The sequence below is a fragment of the Lotus japonicus genome, chromosome 6, assembly GCF_012489685.1.
Source record: "Lotus japonicus ecotype B-129 chromosome 6, LjGifu_v1.2".
Lineage (NCBI taxonomy): Eukaryota > Viridiplantae > Streptophyta > Magnoliopsida > Fabales > Fabaceae > Lotus > Lotus japonicus.
Genome location: NC_080046.1, coordinates 48,791,866 through 48,811,603, shown reverse-complemented (window position 1 = coordinate 48,811,603; position 19,738 = coordinate 48,791,866). Strand labels below are relative to the sequence as shown.

General features: G+C 35.1%; 1 protein-coding gene across 1 annotated transcript; it reads right to left on the bottom strand.

The window, feature by feature from the left end:
* Positions 1-14,967: 14,967 nt before the first annotated feature.
* Positions 14,968-18,180, bottom strand: LOC130724514 (protein ETHYLENE INSENSITIVE 3-like). The gene is made up of 2 exons (XM_057575755.1): positions 17,956-18,180; positions 14,968-17,342 (listed from the first exon to the last, which is right to left on the bottom strand). Exon 2 carries the CDS (start codon positions 17,195-17,197, stop codon positions 15,305-15,307), a length of 1,893 nt encoding a protein of 630 aa, XP_057431738.1. The 5' UTR covers positions 17,198-17,342; positions 17,956-18,180; the 3' UTR covers positions 14,968-15,304.
* Between the last annotated feature and the right edge of the window lie 1,558 nt (positions 18,181-19,738).

The following is a 19,738-nucleotide window of genomic DNA, read 5'->3' as shown; positions in this document are numbered from 1 at the left end:
TTTAATAATTTGCACATTCTGCAGTATTGCCTCTCCTACAAATACAGTATCGTCTGCAAACTGAAGCATAGAAATATTAATACATGAATTTCCTCCAAAACTGAACTCCTTAAATCTGCCCAAGCTCACTGCCTGTGAAAAAAATCTATTGAGACCCTCAGCCACAATCAGGAATAAAAATGGAGCGAGGGGATCGCCCTGGCGGAGGCCTTTACTCATAGTGAACTCCTGACATGGGCTCCCATTCACTAGCACAGAGACCGAAGCCGATTGGATACAACTCATTATCCAGTTAATCCATTTTTTACTAAACTTCAATCTCCCCATCATATATTCTAAAAAATTCCACCTTACCGAATCATACGCCTTCTCATAATCGACTTTAAAGAGCAGTGTTGGTTTCTTTAGTTTCTTTGCTCCATGGAGTACTTCATTTACCACTACCACGCTATCAAGCATATTCCGACTTCCAAGAAAAGCAAACTGATTGTTACTGATAACCTTCGGTAACACCTTCGCCAACCTTAATGCCAACAGCTTTGAAACCACCTTATACATACACCCAATTAAAGATATAGGTCGAAAATCATTTAAGCTAAGAGGAGAATTTACCTTCGGAATCAATGCAATGAATGATGCATTACTTCCCTTTGGCCACCTTCCCCTACTCTAGAATTCACCCAGCACTCTACTGAAATCTGATTTCAATAGCTCCCAGAACCTCTGAATAAATTTAAAATTAAACCATCTGGACCCGGGCTTTTATCTCCCCCACAATCCCAAACCGCCTCCTTAATTTCTTCCTCCCCAAATCTCCCCGTAAGAAATTCATTATCTGCTTCCGAAAGTGATGCAAAAGGTACTCCATTCAGCACTGGACTAGTCCACCTATCCGCTGCGAATCGCTTTTCAAAATATCTTTTCACCTCATCCTTCACCTTCTCCGGATCCTCTTCCCAATTGTCATCAATCATCAAGCCTACTATCGCGTTAGATCTTCGTCGCCAATTAATTAGGGAGTGGAAGTACCTTGTGTTCTGATCACCCTCCTTCAACCGTTATGTTCTAACTTAACTTCTAAAGGAATGCGAGAAAAATGAATTTTTAGATTTTTCATTAAAATATTTCAAAAATGATAATGCTTTTTTGTTGAAGAAATTTAAAATATAAGAATTCTCAATATATTGAATGATATATTTTCTTTTGTATTTTTCATTTGTTAAACATTGATTGGCCTTTTATCGTTAAAAATATTGAAATTTAAATGTAACTTATATCCAAAGTTGAATAGTCAAATAGTAATCAGGAAGGGGTATAAAAATTTATAAGACATGAAGAAATGAATAAGATAGATAAAAATCAAATGGAAACTTTATTTTCTTTACCATATATATTCGTACACTACAAAAAAACGTATTTTTAGTGGCATTGATATTGTTAAATTGTGGCATTTAAAAAATGCCACAAGTGATATTACTGGCATTCACCTTAAGTGCCCCTATTGCAGGTGCCACAACTGCCTTTGTGGCATTTTTTGCTTAAATGCCGGTTTTTTGTATGCCACAAATGCTACTGGCATCTTTTAAATGCCACAAATTGATACTGGCATCTTTTTAAATGCCACAAACTACATATATGCCTCATTTTATCAATAATATTTAATTTACTTATATATTCATACTTTTATACTTTGTATAGCCGAAATCCTCCTGTTATCTTTTTTTTTTTGAAAATGAAACCCTGTTATCTTTTATAGAGAAAATGATTAATTAAAGGAAAATATTGTTAACAATCAATATAAGCTCTACCTTCACAAGAGAAATAAACAAATGAGCATGAACATGAAATGACATATATGGTTCCAGCATCTGAATTTGAGTACATAAAGATTGAAACACCAAAGTACATAAATCTATTAGAAGAAGATATATGTAAACAACCAACACTAGCTAACCAATTACATAAAGATTTAAAGACTCAAATATTGTTAGACATTTCCTTCATTGTATCTATATTGCCATCAATTGACCCTGCAATGAAAAGAGTAGGCATATGTCAAATTTCTAATCAGTAGCTGAAATCCAAAAAAAAACATAGAGTAGGTTATGTCCTTTCTCCATTGAGATCGAACTAGAAGCCTAACTGACATGCATGACTCTACTCATCCATCTCATCCATTAATTCAATTCAATCTATCTTATCAGCTACACAAGGGGAAGATGGATAAGGTGATGCTATAAGAAATGAGAGAATAGTTGTGGATGCAAGGACCCAATCAAGTAATCACTTCAATGAGAAATAGAAAGGAAAACATTCAGGATTCAAAACTAAATTTCCAAACTAGTGGCAAACATGACTAACCTCACTAACATTAGTGAAATCCTTTTGCATGATCAGCAGTTTCAACCGGTTCATCGTAAAATTGTTGGTTTAAGTTAGTTCTTGTTCCACCTGCTCCTATATGTCATTTGGGTAAATTGATAGCATGTCATTAACTTAACTTATTTTAAATCAGCAGCACAAAAATACAGTAAAATTAGTATGGCTGCATGTATAACATAATAATCATAACTTAAATAAACTTAAAAACATATGACATACAACCCAAGGGTGGAGGTTAGATACTTAGGACATCAATCAGCATCATCAACAATCTCCATTGTCACGAAATCAAATCCATAGGAAAATCCAACTCAAAGGTAAGGAACCAAAGCATCATAAACACAATACCAAATGTGATTGAAAACTTTCCAATAGAATAGGTAAATACCTTGACCATAGTTTGACTGAACCTAGAAATGAGACAATATCGATTCAAATACCAGCCACTGCAATAAGGGCACCAAACCGCAGTAGAGCCTCCTAGGAAACTCCCTCGGGTAAGCACTCCTTCAATGTAGAGGTTAGTGTTCAACTCACAATGTTATCAATATGGAACAAGAAATAAATACAAGTAGGGACTATGTACCTGCAACAAATATCTGCTTCCCATTTCATGAAGCATCATTTATACTCACTTTCTTTGATACTGATGGATTTTACAATGTATATTCTTAGGAAAAAAATACTTCGACATGATAGTTTTAAGAAATTATGTTTCCTCAACTGAGCTAGTTCACTAAGAAATCAGAAATGCATTTCCACATAAGAAAAACCAATGACGAAAATGGTTAAAAAGGGAAAAAGTGAATAGAAAATGGTCAGGTCAGTGTCCGTATCATTTCCAAGTTCATATTTATAGCAATTAGTTAAAAGGGAAAAAACTACAAACTAAATAACATGTCTTGTAGAATAATATACCATACAGACATATAAAGAAGAAAGACTTACAATAGCTTGAGGATAGAGCATAGGTCTGTAAGCAATAATACTACTAATATAAAAATCAAAATAACATGTTTAACACTACAATTGTCAGATAAGGTATTTAATCTTAACTTAAGAACCATTAATATTCAGGGAGATGAATAATAAGATATAAGTGCGGGAAAAAAGAGGGAAATGCAGGGCATACAACCCCAATGATCTGATACTGTTGTATTTGATTTGTTTGTTTAGTTGTCATTTGAGAGTTTGAAGATGAGTTGCTTCACGCAGCTGCCCTGCTGGCACAGGAACTTCAAATGGAAAGAAGCACAAAAATTTCAAAACACTGTCGAACATAAAGAGCAAATCATCCATATATCTTCCATGCATTGGATTTGAAGAAAAATTAAAACAATTTAAAATTCAAGTCCCAAAATCAGACTTTACTCAAAAGGTATACCTTCTCCACGGTGATAACACGCCCTTCAAGTACACAGTGAATCAGAATATCAGATACTTAAGCCATCGATCAGCATCGTCAACAGTCTCCATTGTCACGAAATCAAACCCACATGATTCTGTAGTCCATGGATCAACTAACATATGCCTATATATCACCTAGGAAAATCCAACTCAAAGGTAAGGAACCAAAGCAAAACAAAGGCTGCCACATGAATAACAACACCAGTGGCAGCTAAAAAAACACAAGTGAACAAGTCACATCCAAAAATAAGATTTAATCCCTGTGTCATGCCCAAGATCTTTCAAAACAAGTTAAACCATAGCTTAAAGTCAAAACAAGTTTGATAATGAATATAATAGATGAACATGTTTAAATCGAGTTCACTATCAAGAAAACTAGCCAAACCTTTAAGGCTAATCAAGACTTGAGAACATATAGATAAGTTCAATGGCCAAAAAACCAATTCATCAAACAAAATTTCACCCTGAAACTATTATCCAAGCAAATATGTAAGTTAGCATTAATAAAGAGAAAAACCACCACTTCAGACTTGTTCCTAGAATCGGAAATGTACAGGATTAAAATTTACAAGCAAAGAACAAACAACTAAATACTGCATAAATGCTTGGCATTTCATCAAACAGTTGGTGTACAGTTAGTCGATCTTTGTCATTTCAACACATACTGAGTATCAAATGCAAGGTACCTGATCCAGTGATTGGAGTTAAAAGATGAAAAATAACACAATAAATCAAGGAAGGGAACGTTGAGCAATCGAAGCTACCTGGAGACCACCACAACCTGCTGCGATTAGTCATGGTTTACTCGTGGAAGCAGGGAAGCTCAAAAACCCTTCGAATTTGGAACTATGCATCGCCGTTTTGCAAATTTCCTGAACCCTAACATGCATCCCCTTCGCACATAACGTCTCCGCCAAATTCCTCCGCACCCTCGCCGCAACCCTGTCTTCGAGTTCACAGTTTCCAGCGCCATCATCGTCGCCCTCATCGCTCAATCGAGCAACTTCTCTGCCAAAAACGCCGCCGGTGGAATGGTACCAACATCGCCGTCGATCCTCCGCCACCTGAGACGGTTATCTCCAAAACGGTTCAGGATTTGACGCCGCTTCTCCGATTTCTCGCCGCTTCGCTCGGAGACGGAGAAGCTACGAGAAATCGATGATCAAGGGAGAGAAATCAAAAGTTAGAAGGGAAAATGATATTTGCAGAAATAAATAAAAAAATTGACTTGAAGTTTTTGTTTGTGTTGTAAAAAGCTTTTAGAAACTTAAGCAATGAATGTTTGATTGCACAGTCTCTCTAGCACACTAGTCATTAGGCGAAATGACCACTTTAGAAAATGTGCTACCAAATAGCTACTAATTCGCTAGGAATGCAGTAGTGGCATTCTATTTAAATGCCAGAGTAATATCAGTTTGTTGCCAAATAGCTGCTAATTAGCTAGGAAGCGGTCCTGAATTAGTGGCATTCCAATTAAATGCCAGAGTATTCCAGTTTGTTGCCAAATAGCTGCTAATTAGCTAGGAAGCGGTATTAAATTAGTGGCATTCTAATTAAATGCCAAAATAATATCAGTTTGTGGCATTTTTTGGTAAATGCCACAAATGTAGTGCCACTAAAAACAAGTTTTTTTGTAGTGGTACGTACTCCCTCCATTCCAAAATATAGGTTGTTTTAGGTTGTGCACATTGTTTAAGAGCTTATTAATTGATAATTTTTTTTATTAAAATACCCCCATTTAAAGTTGTGTTATATTAAGGAGAGAGAAATGTTATTATTGGTTAAGTGGATAGTAAGAGTTGTGATAGGTGAAAATTGAAGGTGGTAATTAATATATATAATATTAAATGAGGGTATATAAGGAAGAAAGAAAGAAAAAGTGCATTAGTTTTGCCAAACAACTTATATTTTGGAATATAGTAAAATTTCTAAAACAACTTACATTTTGGAACGGAGGGAGTATTTACAAACCAAAACATTGATTGTTGTCATTCTTTTTATCATCGGAAAATAATTTGTTGTTATCATTGTACACGTATACCAGATCATAAATTTATTTGTTGTTATCGTTAAAATATGTTTTATCATCGTATACGTAAGAAACTCCACTTAATGAATCATGCTAAGTGCATTGCTTACTGTCACCTAATCCTATCAAGTTTCACAATCTCGTGATTTTGTGTTTTTTTTTGAAACAGTGTGTTTAATAATTAAAAAATTAAATCAATAGTGATATAGCAAAACTTGATAAGGTTAGTGATATAGCAAAACTTGATAAGGTTAAGTTTCGTTTACAATTTGGGAGAATTCTAATCCTCATTTCGGAGTTGTATATAATTGGCTCTCACATTTGCCAAAATTACTGTTGATGTTTGAAATCGATTAATAAACCAATAGTATAACATGTACATGAGGTCACTGCACTTACAGTAACTCGAATGAGATATATCTAGTTGAACATAATTTAAAAGTATTGAGAAAATCATATTAATTGTTAATCATTGAAATATTACTGACTAACGAAGCTCATGGAAAAAAATACACCGTGGATGGAAAATTAAGTCAGTTTGATGTTAACTTTAGTAAAAAAAAAAGTTGAAACATTGGTCAAGTGCGTGTGAACGGCTGGAGCTTGTGCTTTTTGTATTTGTTTACTGTATGATCTCCTATTTTGTCTGCACGTTAGTCCTCATTTTTTGCACATGGTTTTGTTTGCTTTGGGACATGGGATGCCAATTGCCAAAGGATTGCAGCCTTTGCAGGACTTTGCTCTCAAGATCTTTTTATGAGCTGTTCAATAAGCACCGAACATCTATCGATGATCAGTATTATATAGGCCCAGTTTGGAAGAGCTTATTTGAGCTTATCTGACAACATAAGCTCTTATGCCAGTGTTTGGGAGGACTTATGCAAACAGCTTATGGTCTGCCATAAGCTATTTTCAGCTTATTTTCATAAGCTACTCAGGATAGCTTATGAAAAACAGCTTATGCTTATATACAGCTTATTTTTAATTTATTTTAATAAATTTTTAAAAATAGCTTATGAATAAGCGCTTAATTAAACTGTTTTTCCAAACGGGGCCATAATCTATCTATAATCTATAATGAATACAATTGAAAAGTCCCTAAAAAATTTGCTGATGTGTCGTTGGTTGAATTGCAAGTCTTCTATTTGCAAGAGCCATTTGTGTCTCATTTTTTAACCCTTTAATAATTGCTTTTCACGCATTTTAGTTAATCATTTACGAAACAATAATTTATTACTCCCTGACATAGGAAAAAGTGGCACATGCAGGTACATTTTGAAATAGCAGCTAATGCGAAGTAAGAGTGTCACCTGTGTGTATCACTTTTTCACCTGCATGTGTCATTTTCTCACATGTCATGGGAGTAATAAATAGTTGTTTCGTAGTGGTTAGCTCAAACACGTGTAAGAATGTGTGGAAGACATTTATTGAAGGATTGAAAAATGGAGACACAAATGGTTCTTGCAAGTAGAAGACAATGGATCTATTTTGGTACTAGGATTTCAACCTTATTCACCCTTCTATGCTCTAGCGAATTATAATATTTTCCAGCAAAACCTGCACAAATGACAAATATATTATGATACCCGCCCTTCATCATATATATGCAATTTTCCATATACTTACAACATGTTATGTTTAAGGAATGGCAAATAATCATGTTCATTGTTTGAGCAACTAATGATCATGGTAAAGATTGATGTGGCTCTGCCTCTGCTCATAAGAATGTGTAGACTGTAGATCGAACTCTAGGAACATCAAGCTCTTTTTTTTTTTTTTTTTTTTTTTTTTTTTTGGTCAAAAGGAACATCAAGCTCAAAATCTCATACAAAGCATTTCCTTCTAGACAGGTGAGACTTGAGGCCAAAGTAATTAATGGACTATTGAAACGAAAAGGCCCGTCAAAAAAAAATATAAGGAAAAAATTGTATGGGCTCAAATTAACAAGTAAAAATAAATTTCTTTCTGGTATTTTTGGTCCGTGTGATAGTATTTTTTTATTATCTAGGCCTGGCTGACTCCAAAGCCCAACCCAAGCTGCAGGTCCCCTTTTATTAAGGAGATAATTTGTCCAAAAAAAAATTAAGGAGATAGGTAAACAAAATTTAAAATCATCACATATATACAATGATAAGACTAAGAGTAAGCCTATTATAAATGCATGATTTTAAGTGGGGGTTGTCTAAATGACCCATGATAAAGTTTGGGTTAAATAACCCATCATTCAATCATATTGGAGATAAGTGAGTTGGATTTTCTATATTTTATTTATTAATTTATTTTCAACTCATTTATCTCCAATATGATTGGATGATGGGTTATTTAACCCAAACTTTATCATGGGTCATTTAGACAACCCTTTTAAGTGCACGACATATTTGCTTTGTTAATTTGGATAGAAGAGTAAAAATTAGAAGAATGAATATAAAGGGGAAGAATATAAGAGGGATGAATATAAAAGCAAAATGAAATGATTTTTAAATTGTTTGGATATAGAAAAAAAATAGGGGACAGTGAAAAGAAAAGTGAAAGTTTTGAAAATGAGTATAATAAATAATTACTATTTTAGCCTTCACATATAAATTTTCACAAAGAATTCATCATTTTTATTATTATTTTACAATAATTATAAAATTTAAATATTTTATAAATTAATTTAAAAACTCAATAATATTTTGAACAAAACCATTGTGCTTCCTGCTTCCTCTAAGAATCAAATGGCGGACTGTGAAAATATCCTAAAGATGAGAGCACAACATTAGAGGGTTGTGAAGTCTTAAAAATTAATTGCCTCTTCCATACAATTTTCTCACCGGTCTTGGGCAGAAAACTAACATAGCCTTGTTTTGTACGGTTTTAACTCCCCCTTCATTTCCATGTCTCTCCCAAACATATTAAGATGTCATTTTCAAGCCATCTAACAAACTTTCATTCTTCTAAATTCCTTTGTGATTGACTCATTGCCCTTTAACCCCCTAATTTTTTTGTTAATTAACATGAAGTGTATCATTAATTGCTCATATAATATTTTTACATGTTTAAATTATTTCACAACTTTATAGTAATTATATGCGAGTTTGAAATATTTACATCATAGTAAAGCTACTTTTTAATCTTGCAGTAGAGTTTTTTCCACGGTACGGTGCAAACACCATTCTAAGTCCTTACTTAAAATAATCATTTATCTACTATTGGATATTAACATTATGAAATGATTTTACCCTACCTTGATTGTTCAATAAGATTTTTTATAAATAGAAAAAAAAACTTTGTATCACCTATTTTATATTGGTCTACCTAGGTGTCTAGTGCACCTTTTTTATTAAATTCGAATCAAAATTCCATTGGTAGTACCGTAGTACTAGATTAGATTAATTAATAGATTTATTAACCTTTAAAATACACAAATATAACAGCGTTAAATGTTGGGATTGGGGAAACGGCTCTTTCAGCCACAGAATGTGTCGGTTGGTAGCCTCTATGCCACTCCATTTGCTCAGCCAATGCAAGTTTCATTTTCCTTTTTCATTTAGTATCACAATCGGCAGTTATTAGATTAATTTTTTTAACACTCTAGATTATATTAAATAAGTAAATATTTATAATAAATTTTTCTTCATACACATCACTCAAGAATCAAATTATAAACTAAATGCTTAAAAAGTCCAGCTATGACTTAATTAATGCGAAAGTTACCAACACTTTTATATTCCATTTACAAAAATGTTTATATAATATTCTAAACTAATAAAGTATTTCCCTTTTGAAGTTCAGTTGATATAATATTATTAAGTGCTACTACAATACAAACTTTTAAACTGCCAAACTAACACCAGTGACCCAATCCCAGTTTGATACACTGAACCTAAAGATCGTAATCTAATTATCTAACACTTAAAACATATCTTTTGCTTTGCCCTATACTCTCAACTCAACTTCAATTCAATGTATGGATTACAGAAAGAAAAGAAAACTTTTGGTTCCCTTCATTGTTTGACCTTCTTTTCTTAGCTGAATTTCTCCTCTTCTCTTTTTCTTACTACCTCTTCAATCATTAATCATCATTATTAATTCAATTTAATGGTACAACGATGAAATTCATAAGTCCAATAGTAACAAAAACGGTAACAAGGAAGACACTTTGGTTACTAATTTGAATCTAAAAGTAAAATTGCACTTATTTCCTGAAGCAGTTAGAATGGAAACTCATTTTTCATACTTCATTAAACAAATCACATTCTCTAAAATGGGGGAAATTTAAGCAATAGCTGTCAAATATGGAAGACAGTTTGGTCAAGCGGGTTCATCAGAAGGGCAAGCATGATATGAATTATGGATCGAAGAACAATGATCAGAAAGTTTCTTAATTCTCAAATAGAGGGAACCACAACATGTAAATACTAAGATGGAATACCTAAGAGGGGTGAATTATGTATTAACAAAAAATGGCAAATCCAAAATCTTCACAACAACTTGCTCTTTTACCATTGTAAATTTGCTATTGATTTACCATTGTAGGTTACTAAACTAGAAAACTCACAAGAGTAAAAAATGACAACAACAGAACTTCAACTAACCAGTGATCAAACTATGATTAATAGAAAATTAATTAACACAAATCAAATAATCAAATAATGTGAATCATGGTATACAATTGTGATAAAAAAAAAACTAAAGACCTTACATTGCAAAATACTCAAATCAAAATTGGAAAATCTCTTCTCATCATTGTGATAATTACCCGTGGTTAACATTACTCCAACAAGAAAAACTAAGTGATAATACAAACTTTGCGACTTTTAATGAGTGATCAAGGAAAACTAAGTGAAAATTACTCAACTCAAGTTAAAAATCGCTATAAATTATAAATTAGTTATAGTGATTTCCATATTAAGCTGCTATTATATATAATGAATATCACCTTTTATATAATAATGGTTCAGAATCGCTATTATGCCATTTATAGCAGCGTTTTTCATAGTGGTTCAAATTTACCAAAGTCGCTATAAAAGACTTTTTTTGTGTAGTGGCGTGCGAGCTAAAAATTATTTGCAGTTCTCTTAACTTATAAAGTAGATTTTGCTTGATTCACACACGGTACACAAAGTCTTGCTGTCAATTTCTTTAGCACTTTCCTAGCTAGCTAGCTATACCTTTCAATTGCAACAAAAACCCTTTATGTTGGGAGAGCGCCAGCGGTGGTGGTTACATCTTTTGAAGCAATGAAACTAAGATCACACATGCCTTACACTTTTATCTCCAAACCCTTTCCAGATGAGATTTTTATGATTTCTAATCTAATCACATGGAACCTGTGATGATACAATTACCTTTCACTTGGTATTGGCCAATCTTTGTAATTAATCCAGAAGCAATCTCCATCGATAAGAAGTCACTTCAGAAAACCAAAATTAGTATAAAATTATTATGATTTTGTTGGGGAAAGTGGGCTGCATGAGGACTCATTTGCATGTGAAAGTTAGGTTTTTCAATTTTTATTCTTTTTCTTATCTAATAAACTTCATCTTCATGATCCGTGTTATACACAATTAGATTGTCAACTAAGTGGCAAGAAACTCTGGCCACTTTCTACTTTTATCAAGAAAAAACAAGAAATATCTACCTTCATATATTTCTGGTTTTGTGTGGGCTATTGCAGGCACCACAAAAGATAGCCATATGGCCAGCTGTGCTTGTCTTCCTTGATATTTAAGTCAGAGTAAAAGAAAGAAAATACTGATATCCAAATTCAGTTTTTTTTTCCTTGGTATGCTCCATCATATATATATTCTTATGTTGCGAACACACCAAGGCGACACATGTGATGTGGTTTGTGATAGTTTTTAACTGCCATAAATTATACTGAAAAAAAATTAATTTTGTGATTGTGGTAGTTTAAAACCGCACGTAAACTGCGCATGTATGAAGTTTGTAACAGCTTTAAATCGCCAAAATTAAATCTCATTTGATGACTTTTTAACTATAACTTGTGGCAATCAAAAACTGCCACAAATCATATGTGTCACTATACATCAATTTCATATCTTAATTAAGTCCTAGACATAATTGATACTTAATTAGTTAAGGATAGGAAAATAGGGAGGGACGTTGCCAATTCTGTGAAGACCGTGCGGAAGATGCTACTCACATTTTCTTTGGGTGTGATGTCTCTTATAGTATTTGGACGTGATGCTACTATTGGCTGAGAGTGACAACAGCTCTTCCCCTAGAGGCCTAGAGTGTACGTGCTTCTCATTTTTGGAATCATGAGCTTTGGGGGAGGAATGAAAATCAGAGATTGAGGTGAAGAGCTATTTAGTTTGTCGGCTGTTAAAGTATTTGTCTTCATAGAAATGATGTTGTTTTGAAGGGAGAGCAGGTGAATCCTGAAATTGCGGTGGACTTGATTAAGTTAAGATCATGGCTCAAATGTATGCTAAAAAACATCAGGTTTTCCTATTATGAATGGGAATGGGGGCCTTTGGTATGCATTTTCGGGCGTGGGGGCCTTTGGTATGCATTTTCGGGCGTGCATGATGACGCTGAATTTGGCTATTTCTCAAGTTGGTATTGAAGGGGCCTAGCTTATCAAGACAATGTTGGTTAATTTAAGTTTTTTCTTCTGATTATCTAATATACAGCAGATTAGCAGGGGCTGGTTATCTTGGTGGATTGTGACTCTTTAGCTTTTAATTTAGTTATTCATGTATTGAGACACTATTGTTTTTTTTTTTGGATTGAAACACCTCTTATGTTTCCCATTAATTTATTTGGCTTTTAAAAAAAAGTACTAGACAGAATTTAATTTGTGGTGATACCCTAATCTTTAGAAGACTAAGCTAGGGCTTACTCTAAACTCAATTAATAAATGCTCATCAACTTTCAATTTTTTAACATATCTCTAGCTATGCATGTTTGTGGACTGATGAGGTTAATTTTTGTTGTCTAATTGATAAAATATATTAATTGGAGAGTGTCTAGGTGCTTGCACTTATAGATGCTCAGAAACAACTTAAAGAACCATGCATGTTCTTTTCTCAGATCTATGGCTTGAAGCATAGGTGTAAGAGTTATGACCATTGAAGTTCATATCCTTGTCACAACACTAACTGGAAGACCAAAAGTAGTGGCCCTGAATGCCCTTTAGGTTGAGAACAACTGAAGAAGAATGCTGTCGATCCTAGGTGCTCTATGTCAACATTGAGATCAAGTTTTGTTGCATTTCATGATTTCAGCAATAAGTATTTTAATGAAAGAAGGGAGAGAAAGCAAATACTGTAAAAATCACACACTAGAAAATTAAATTGGTCAAATACTTCAAAAAAATTAAAGTAAATGAATAGAAGATTGCTGGTACACTTCTTTAAATATTTGTGTAAATACTGTTACTTCGTACGTACACACATGACAAACAGCATAATGTGCAACCTTTTAATTAGTGCTATGAAACAAATCATCTTGTCACTTTGTACCATAATGTATCCCAAGTGTCAGCCTGCTAAATAGGTACTAGATAGCACAATCCGTTTGCTACCAGTGGGAATAGTGCGTACCTAATTTATCATTTTCGATTAAAAAATATACGATTATGTTAACAATAAACAGAAACAATAATACAAATTACAAATAACTGCGTAGCAATCAATCAGGCTAAAATTTTCCTTTCTATTTGGTTAAAACAAGGTACTATTTTTCACTTTATTCTCTCTATACTCATATTCTCTTTTCTCTGTTATTTTCTTCTCTTTTTCTCTTCTAAATCAAATAAAGCATGCAAAAGTGGTGCAAAATCTAAGTTTTCTTTTGGAGTTTCTACCCATTAGAGTTTTATTTTTTTTTAACTTATAAGCATTGTATATATTTATATATTGGTTTATTTTTAATATTATAAAAAGACACGGAAAGATATATACCATCAATTCATGTCTCTTAATCATGTGCTTTAGGTTTGATTCCCAACTTTTATGAAGAAAAAAAAACTTTAGTCAGTCTCATAACGCTTATTGCGTTCACAGTTGAGCGAATAACTAGACTTATGCTTACTAGTTCTAGGAATACCTTGACTAACACTAAAAAAACTCATTTCTCTTTCCTTAAACTGAAACACTCTACCACAAAGCATATAAATCAACTGGCAAGGAATTGTTATAGCTGAAGGCCTGAAGCAGAGGTCTTAGACTCCGGTCCCTGGAAAATGCAATTACATTAAATACTTGATATGGAGAATTTTGTCCCTCGTGGTACAATCGAGCTCGAATAAAAAAAACCAAACATACTATTCCATTCAACTCTAGGTGTCTTCTGAAATTGAACACGTGCTATATTATCTAGAACACATTTCCAAACAAAATCTGTTCACTAAATTTTATGACACTAGTGCCACCTTGAGCGTGTGAGACTAACTTTTACCCTATTTTTCAGTTCTATCTAACTTTTTCTCACTTTTTATTTTTATCTCTCTTTACTTCATATATTCTGCTATCTCTTTAGAAGGAGATAGGAATTTAGGAGTATATTAATTATTTTCCATTTTCAACCAAGCTAGCACAACCAATACCACAGAAAGTAGGTTCCACAAAATACCTGGCATGAAAATTTCAACAATAGAGTAGGGTAGAGTAGTAGGCACTCACAAAGCAAGGAAATAAAACTGTGCATGTTCAGCCGCCTTGGTGGGTTGTGAGATGGCCCTTTCACTGTCCCATGAACAGCCACTTTCAATGGAGAACAAACAAAACAATGGAAAACCAAACCCTTGCTGAATGAATAATTGACCAAGTGAGTCCATATCAGATGAGAACAATGTGCCCTTCATGAAAGAGACCCCACCCACACACAACACAAGCACACAACCTCATCACGCAATCCAAAAGCCATTCAACTCAGCATCCTCTAAACAACTGTTCTGGGGTCCATTTCACATGGGATGAGAGGATAAGCTTGAGAGAAAGATGCAATAAAGGACAAACCATTAATAGTGCCACACACTTAATGCATGTCCAAATACCCGGTCGAAAAACACAGTGAAGCCAAAAGCCAAAATCACGATGAACAGCCATAAAAGCTAGGGTAAGTTGCTCTTGTCAACCATAATTTTGGCTCACTGGTTTTCTTTTGTGTACCCAAGCATGCACTTAGATTAACTCAAATTCAGAACAGAATTCAAATCTTATTTATATCACAGTCTTACATGGAAAAATCTTAGGAAAAACAAGGCTGCACTAATAGAAACACAAACACAGGGCTAACATTATGGGAACATACAAGCCTTTATTATAAACCCATACCAGACCTGCCAAAAGCATAATAAAATATCTAGTTGTATACCTAGAGGGTTGGTTACATGTGAAGAAAATTGCAGTAAAAAATTCTGGTCAAGGGAACTAACTTCACATGATAAGGGTGGCCTTGGCCTACCCTTTGAAGGAAAATAAAAGAGACCATGATGATAAATGAGTTTTCCCAATTCTCAGTGGTCATTTTCAGTCACTGGTACCAAATTGAAATATCTGGCTGTTTTTGATGTGCCTCCATGCCTACTCCTTGTTGCATGTCCTCCTTGAAATCAAAGGATGCCAAATCACAAGGGGACCCAAACATCAAATGGAAATTATTGTTGCTGCTTTGATGGGGGGCCTCAAAAGGAGAATTCAAAGCTTTGAACCGGTCAAACTGATTTTCCTCTCTTGCAAACATGTGATGATTGGTGGATATGTTGGCTTCTTCAAAGAAGTTTCCTTCCATAATGACACTGTGACCGCGAAAGAAACTGCCCTGTTGCTGCTGAATGCCCTGCTGCTGCTGAATGCTGGGCTGTGGAACGTTCGGATTTTCTGCAGCAACGACACGGTTACTGGAACTTAGATTTTTGCTGCCTTGAACATTTGTATCATAGACTGACATGAGGTCACCAATCATTTTCTGGCCATCTTCAGGAACTCCGAGCCCGGTTAGATCAATTGAAGGTGGAACCAAATTAACAGACTGAGCAGTCGATTTGGGTTGAACAAAGGACTGGGGAAATATGACTGGCTTTGCCTCATTAACATGGAAATTTGGACCGCCATAATTTGAAGAAGCTCCTCTGTATGGACAATTCAATTGATGATTGTCCCTCGAAGTCCTGTCTTGAAAACCAAGGCGAACTTCACCGTAAGGACATTGTAGATGTTCACAGGTGTAAATTTTCTGATCCATCATCATGTCGAAGTCGCTAGAGATCTTCCGTTTCCGCATGAAATCCAAGTTTGTTACAGCCTCTCCCTTGATTGCAAAAGAAGGCTGCTGAAGTGGCAGTCTTACCCTCATTCTGTCCATCCCGAGATTGGATGCATGAAGATTCTCAGGTTTCATGTCTTCCACATCAAAATTCTGCTCATCCTCGGCGCCTTCAACATCATACTCATTGCAATCGATGGGGTTCAAAGATCCCCTGCCTCCAGCTGAGGCTAATGGGGGACAATAATCAGGGTAAAGCTCGCGTGCCAAGGACTCCTCTTGATTGATGATTGCAAGCCATGTTGCACTTTCCTTGGCTGTCATTTTATCTTGAAGGCATTTGGACTGCCTCACAAGCTTGCGAATTTTTGCAATATCAGGAGACATGTGCTTGATGACTGCAGTCAGAACACCAACCTTCCACGCTTTCTTCAGGTCATGAGGTTTCTTGTAAGGTGGAGGACCTTGATCTTTAGGTATTCCAATCTGCGGCCACCATTCTTCGTTCCCTGTGGGCCACCATGGCGGAGGAACACCCTTCTCCAATGGAAACCGCCTCTGAGGGGGATCACAGTGTTGCATGAGTGCTGACAAGAGAGAACCCAAGGTTGTGTCCTGTAGCTCTTGCAAGGTGTGTGGAGTCGGACCGATAGAATTGCATCCGTCATTCTTCCCTGGGATTGCGTTATCTGCTTCATACTTGGCTATGGCAGCTGGACCGTTGCGATCAAACCTAACTTTATCCTTCCACCATTCACGAAGATTATCAGATGCCCCGGTCACGGGCTTTCCCTTCTCGGGAATTATCCCATATACAAACCCTTGGGCCTTACAAACCTCCATCATTTTCAGCATGTACTTCAGGATTCCATCTTGAGCCCTTGACATCTTTTTCCTCCTCGCCTGCTCTTGGGACTGCCTCTGCTTCGCAGCATCAATTCCTTCCTTAGGTTTAGTTTGTTCCTTCAATCGCTTAAGACGCATTTTATCCCTCCACATCCTCTTCTCAAGCTCGTCCACATCGATTTCTTCATCACTATAATCATCCTCAACTATCACCTCTGGCTCAGATTGCCGGGCGGTAATATCCCCTTCTCCGAGGGGGCCAGATAACATATCCAAATCACCAGATAGCCCAATATCATCAAACATCATCATCATCTCACACGGATAAATCCCGAAAAATAGGGATTCAACCTATAAGCCTCTGATGACACTTGTAGCAAGCTGAGATTGAAACTTTTTCCTCTATCACTATACACCAATCCAAGCTAACAAGTTCTTAACTTGTGAAAAGCCTTTACACCTGTCAACAGCAATAGCACAAAGAACAATTAACATGGCACAAAAATCAAGTACTTTTCAGATGGAGAAAATCTCTAGATCAGAAAGTACACAACAATCTAGTCAAGATTTATTTACCAGACAAAAATGTTTTTAAAAGTATAAACATTTTCCACTCCACACATGAATCAAAAGAAAATCTCAAATTGGCCATTCAACACAAACAATTTCAAAAATTAAAATTAAAATTACAAAATTTCCTGATTATATCAGAGAACTACTAGATCAGGGCAATCATGATTTTACAGATCAAATTCACCAAAGAATCAAACATGAAAATACAAGCAACATAAGCACAAACCATGCTTCAATGATGCTTAAAGGATTCAACTTTCAGGGGGAGAAAAAATCGGAAAGATCAGTTAATATAACAAAACACCCTCACAATATCATCAAGCTAAAAAAAACAGAAAATTTTCATCATGGATTAAGAAAAAAATATACTTTTCACCATCACAGATAAACTGAATAAAACCAGCACCAACCCAAATCACAACAACAAAACCCCATTAATCTGATTGACCAAGCAATAGCAAAGCTGCACAATCACAGTGAAAAGGGTAATAGAAAATTACCAGAAGATCCAGAACAGAGTCTTCCTCTGTATCGGCCACAAAGCAATTGGAGAATAAGAAGAAGAAGATGATGAATCAGCAGTAGTAGAAGCAGGGTTTAATGGAGAGTTTCAGCAGCAGAAAGTGAAAGAAGAAGAAGAAGAAGCAGAGAGAAGGTGGGAAGAAAGAGAGAGAAAGGAGAGAGAGAAAGAGAAAAGGGACAGAGAGTTGAACATTATCCTCGTTTTATTGCTTTAAAATAGTGTGGGCAGTCATAGTCCTCCTCCTAGGTGAATGTGAAGAAGGTGGTGGGTTATTGGTGGGGTAAACCCAATTTTGAGGAACATGCAAGTGTATGAATGATAGGATTATTTTTTATTTTTTTATTTTTGAATCTACCTCAGGTTAATCCATTCCCAATTTCCCATTTCTTTCTCCCATGTTAAATACTATGAATGATGCTAAAATTTTATAAGATCTAGATGCTATATATTTTTTTAGTTTAATATTTAATGCAGTTACGGTGAAGCGATTTTTCAGGCGGTCAACTAATCAAACTTTAAAGATTTGTCGTCGTATTCATTAATTAAATTAATTAGAAACTTATTTTCCTCATATTTTTATAATACAATTTCGTTGACAATATAAAAAAAATTACATTGTTGGTGCATTTATTTTCCTCTATTTTTATAGTCTTCATTTTTTTTTCTACATGGATTTGCTAGCCGATGTAGGTGGCCGGATATGCATATCAGCGTAATAGCGGCTGGTTCTCAAAAGATTGGTGTTGTAGCGTTTTCCCCCTACGAGTTTAACTGCCCATGTCCCTGTTCATGGCAACTTTCGTTCTAGCTATAACCGAATGGGGTGAGCAGAGTTGTTCGAAGCAACTCGGGTGCTTAGCTTTCAGGTGTCCACGCTAGCTTCAACCAAGGCAGCGCTTTCCTCTTAGAGTTGATGGCAGTGGAGTTGAGACCCACACATTTCAGAGCTTTGTTTATTTCTTGTGCTTCGGATTGCTTGCAAGTGGTTGAGGTTCTTATGAGTGACTTAGATGTGTCAACTTGCTGAGAGAAAAAAAAAACGATTCTACGAGTACAGTTGATGCTTGCACGAGAGTGGGATGTTGTTGTGGTCTATATAGACCGTGAGAAGAACAATACAGAGAATTCTTTGGTCCGCCAAGCTTCTAGGGAAGGCTCTTCTCATAGGTGTGGCGACGCCAACCGTCTTCAGTTATTGTCCTTTTGAGTTTGGATGATGTAGCTTAGTTCTTACTATTTCTTTTAACCTTCCTCTTGTAATTTTTTTTAATATTTTATAAGTAATAAATATGTAAAATAGATAAAAGATTAATATGAAATTTTATTGAACAAAATTATGTAAACTTATAGATTTTAAGAACAATAATATCTTCTCTTCTTATTGTCTCACTCATCTCTTTGTGTAGGGACATGTCTGTTTACTCCACTGCAAATATTGGATAAGGAACCTGACCAATTATGAAGTTCACACACACACAAATTACTCGTACACAAGGCTAGTGGTTTATTGGAACAATTAATGGAGTGGAAAAGCCTTTAATAGAAAAATCTAGGCCAAGAGAATTCGATTTCAATTCAGTTCCATTTTTGGCATTTCTACTAATTAGGCACTTACCAGTTTCTTTTAACCCAGTCAATGATCTTTATTCTTTTCCCACAAATTTTTTTTCCCACGTTGGAAGGCGGAATTATTAATTGTACACCTTTTGAATCATCATATTTATTTCCTTATCAATGGTGGAAGTTGCTTGCAAAACTTT